The sequence below is a fragment of the Montipora capricornis genome, chromosome 6 (assembly GCF_036669925.1).
Source record: "Montipora capricornis isolate CH-2021 chromosome 6, ASM3666992v2, whole genome shotgun sequence".
NCBI classification, from domain to species: Eukaryota; Metazoa; Cnidaria; class Anthozoa; order Scleractinia; family Acroporidae; genus Montipora; species Montipora capricornis.
The window spans coordinates 54,659,669-54,664,069 of NC_090888.1; the positions used below are offsets into that span (position 1 = coordinate 54,659,669).

At 40.2% G+C, this 4,401-nt stretch overlaps 1 protein-coding gene and 1 pseudogene across 1 annotated transcript in view; one reads left to right on the forward strand and one right to left on the reverse strand.

The window, feature by feature from the left end:
• LOC138051079 (uncharacterized) overlaps nucleotides 1–672 on the forward strand; it is a 1,329-nt pseudogene extending 657 nt beyond the window's left edge.
• The window catches only part of LOC138050653 (tachykinin-like peptides receptor 86C), a 17,910-nt gene extending 14,855 nt beyond the window's left edge, over nucleotides 1–3,055 (reverse strand). The window contains exon 1 of the mRNA XM_068896955.1: nucleotides 2,783–3,055. Coding sequence (XP_068753056.1) covers nucleotides 2,783–2,938 — 156 coding nt within the window. The 5' untranslated portion in view covers nucleotides 2,939–3,055. The remainder of the gene's footprint in view (nucleotides 1–2,782) is intronic.
• Between the last annotated feature and the right edge of the window lie 1,346 nt (nucleotides 3,056–4,401).

Genomic DNA, 4,401 nt, shown 5'->3' on the forward strand with positions numbered 1-4,401 from the left:
CCTTCAACTCAGAAGAGGGGTAAACGCTCAATCATCAAACGGGATACTCGTGATAGCGCTTTGCGCGGGTTTGGAAGATGGATCACCTCATTTTCTTGGGATGAAGTGTTTTCTCTGGACAGGTGTGAGGAAAAGTTTGATCTCTTTTACCGGAAACGGACGAAGTGAATCGTTTCCTCCCTTTGAAGTCACTCCCTGTCCATTCCTCCAATAAGCCCTGCATCAAGCGTTGAATCGATTTCGCAAGAACTCCCATGCATTTAAAATGCGGAGAAATAAAGTGCAAAGGGCAATTACATCTGCCAAGAAGTTGTAATATGACACCAAAGTTAAAGGGCTGAAAGACTCTAGTGTTTGGAATGGTGGAAGGAAGTTAAAAACCTCGCCGGTATATCGGACGACTCAGGTCAGTGATATCGTCAGCTAGTAGACGGAGATGTTAACGATTCTGTTGCAACCTTGTGCGACAGGATTAACGACTTTTTGGTTAACCTCAACCTGGAGTTTGTCCCCTTGACCCCTGATGATGTGGCCGGCATTGCGGTGGAGTCTATACCACCTGAGCTGCTCACGACACCCTGGGAAGCGGAGAAAGCCTTACGCGGAATTAAGATGAAGAAAGCCCCCGGACCGGATGGGCTCCCGAACGTTGTCCTAAAGGAGTTTGGGTAAGATCTTGGCCCGGTCATCAGTGACATGTATAATGCTTCGATTCGGCAGGGCTTTCCCCCGCCTCTGTTGAAGAGCGCGGATGTGTGACCTCTCCCGAAGCAGAAGCCTGCGAGGTCTGTTGAAAAGGACATTAGATCAGTCTTGCTGACGTGTCAGGTTGCTAAGATGATAGAAAGCTTCACTCTGGTTAGATTACTGCCTGTATTACTTGACAAACTTGACCTTAAACAGTTTGCTCTTTCCGGTAGATTGACCACTCAAGCGTTAGTGTATTTACTACATCTTGTATTAGAAGCGTTAGATAAGGGAAACTGCGCGTTATGTTTCTTTTTTGCAGATTTCAAAAAAAGGGTTTGACCTTATAGATTACCGAATTTTGCTTCGTAAGCTCTCAGGTTTTGGGTTACACCCCTCCTTGGTGAGGTGGGTAGCCGCGGCAGGTCTCAGTGCGTCCAGATTGCAAACGTGTAGTCAGCTAGTAAATCCCCGAATGGTGGAAGTCCTCAGTGGATTCAGCTGAGCCCCATTTTTAGAGGTAAACGATCTGGTGTGCTCCTGGGGTCCTAGAATTAAGTACGTAGACGATGCGGGTTGATTTTTTTGCGTTATAATAATTGCTACAGTCAACCAATAGCGGTAGGAGGGGCTGTTATGGAGTCGGTGGAATCGTTCAAGCTCCTTAATAGACCAATTTCGAGATATTAAAATTCAGGCCGAAACAAAAGGCATCATCTCGAGGCTCAGGGGAATAAACTCATACAAATCCTTATATTTATTCCCCAGAACCTCGAGATGATGCCTTTTGTTTTGGACTGAATTTTAATATATCGAAATTGGTCTATTGGATGTATATTTTTATGGACCTCAGTTGGTCGACTCATTGCGACTATATAATAGGGAAATCAAACCGTCGCCTCTATGCTCTTAGAAAAGTGAAAGTTTGTGGGATACAAGATGGGGCGTTGGTGGCTGTGTACTGCTCCCTACTAAGATCTGTCCTTGAGTATGCATCAGTAGTTTTTGCAAACTTACCGCAGTATCTCTGCATGGCGGTAGAAAGAGTGCAAAAGAGAGCCCTGCGAATCATCTTTGGTCCTGACTTAAGCTACGTGGACGCCCTCGCGCGTGCCGGGCTACTGTCTCTAGAGGCCAGACGCCACCTGGCGTGCAAGAAATTTGTGACGGAAATTATGCACGCCAGCCCGCCTTACCCCCTTATTTTTAGTGGTTTAACACCAGAGTATATAAATAATCTTTTTCACATTAAGAACCTTTCTACGTATGGTCTTCGCTCTAATTGTGAACTTCTGTTAGTACTCCCGTCTATGAAACGAAGAAGACACTTGGTAACAAGGCTGGAATAACTTGCCGAGTGCAATAAAGGAGAGGGATAATTTCAAGCGTTTCAAGTCCAAATTGAAGACATTTTTACTTATTATACTTAGAGAAGCTTATACTTTGTATAGCCCTTGATATTTTAAAGATTTTTATTGACCTTTTTAACCTTTTAATGTTTTAGCTTTGTTAACTTTTTAAATCTCGTTTGATCATATTTACAGGCTAATTTGCGCTATAGAAATATTATTATTATTATTATTATTATTATTATTATTATTATTATTATTATTATTATTATTATTATTATTATTATTATTACTTACAGAGTTCAAGTTCAAGATCTGGTGGGTACGCAAAAAAGTCTTGAGAGATCTGAAAATATCTGTGGTGTTGCAGAGGGGTTGGGAATAAGTAGTATCAAGGGGGAGGGTACCTGAAAAATCTGGGTGGTGGGGGTATGTGAAGGAAAGGTAGATAGGATAGAAAAATTAGGAGGGAGAAAAAGAATAAAAAAAAATCTATTTCTTTCTTTCGTTCTTTTTTAGACGCCCATAAGAACGAGGCCCCTGTTTTTTAGCTGCAATCCCAAAAACAGAAAATCCTTTTTAAACAGTTGATTAAAAAACAAACAAACAAACAAACAAAACAAAACAAAAATTTAAACTGGTTTGAAAACTTCGACCCAGTTTGAAAATATTAAACTGGTTAAAAACATTAAAACCAAGAAAAATATAAACCACAACATAAGTGTTGTGCAGGTTCATCATCGCACCTTCAATTTCTGCCAAGTGAGTTTTCGCTGAATTGAAAGTGGATGAACTACAGCGCAGTAGCGTTCCCTTGCAATGGCAATCAGAGTGAATACGGAACTACCAGCTCCGATCCACGCCAACTTCCTCAACGAAAGGCAAATTGCATTCCCAGGCATTGCATCAGGGTTAACGAGAGAATGACGGTAGATGAAACAAATAAAGAGGAAGGTGGGATAAATGATGTCCGCCACAGCGAGGTTCAAAAGGAGATAGTTGAAAGGAGTCCTATGAGATAAAATAAGAATGCAACTGATTCAATCAATAAATATTGAATCAGTAAATATTGAATCAGTAAATTTAATTGACAGCATCTGCGCCCTCGTATATCTGGATGTTACGTTCTCAGCAAAGGTTTTTGGGATTGCGGTTATCAAGTGTTCTGCATGCTCCACCGTGTTGATTCAATAAAAGTTCAATTAACTAGATATTTACAATCACTGACTTCGACCCCCAAACTCCACACCCTCCCTACCCCACTTTGCCGCACCCCTCGACAATTTCACTGTTTGTCTTGCCCTTGGGTACCCTTGGATGGAGAATTGGACCAAGAGATTTCAATGGTGCTAACGATCGATAAGTGTGTACCTCATATCACGATTTTTGATTATGACGAAACATACTAGCGAGTTTCCAGCGATGCTTGTAATGGCTATTAAAAGAGTTGACTGTTGCAAGGGTAATATCAATCGAATCAAACATGTTACTGGGATTTTTGACTCACTCTGCAGTTTTGTAGTCACTAAGAACGAAAAAAGACATTCACTGTGTTATCTGGTATCTTGGAAATGCATGGACAACATATGTAAACGAATTAATTAATTTAATTAAATGAACGAAGGAATGACTGAATGAATGAATGAACAAATAAATAAATAAATACATAAGTTGAAGGAATAAAGAGGACGCATCGATTCTCTGTTACTTTGAGTTTCGCGCCTCCGACTTATGTATACTTAGCTCTGCTACCACAGCATTGAGCACTTTACGCCAAGGTTGACTGGACCTCCACATTTAAATAAATAAATAAATAAATAAATATATATATATATATAGCTCTTTGGCATTACAAAGCTTTTGCTTTCAGGTCCAAATTGAGCACTCTACTGGGATGAGTCATTGCCGCTAGCAATTGCGCATGCTCACTAGCTCGCTAAATTGAGCACTCTGACATGGCTTAGATGTACCAAATGTGTGGGACATTTGGGGTGGCTTTATAAGCTTAACCTCCATCCCAGACATCAGCACTGCACTGATGAGGCCCAGAAGGCCAAAACAGTACTGTCTGCAGTTAGTTATATATATATATATATATATATATATATATATATAACTTCAGGTGAGTATATATATATATATATAACTTCATATTGTATATATATATATATATAACTTCAGGTGAGTTCCACACTGATAAATCCAGAATAGTGCTCAACAATAATGGAGCGGTAATAACAATGTTTTTCTACTCAATATAGTTTCATATGGACTTTAATACAGGTCTGTTTCGTAGACCAACAAGGAGTTGGGCCACTCATCAGTTAAATTCCATGTACACTGTAGCATCGCTGGGGTTTATATA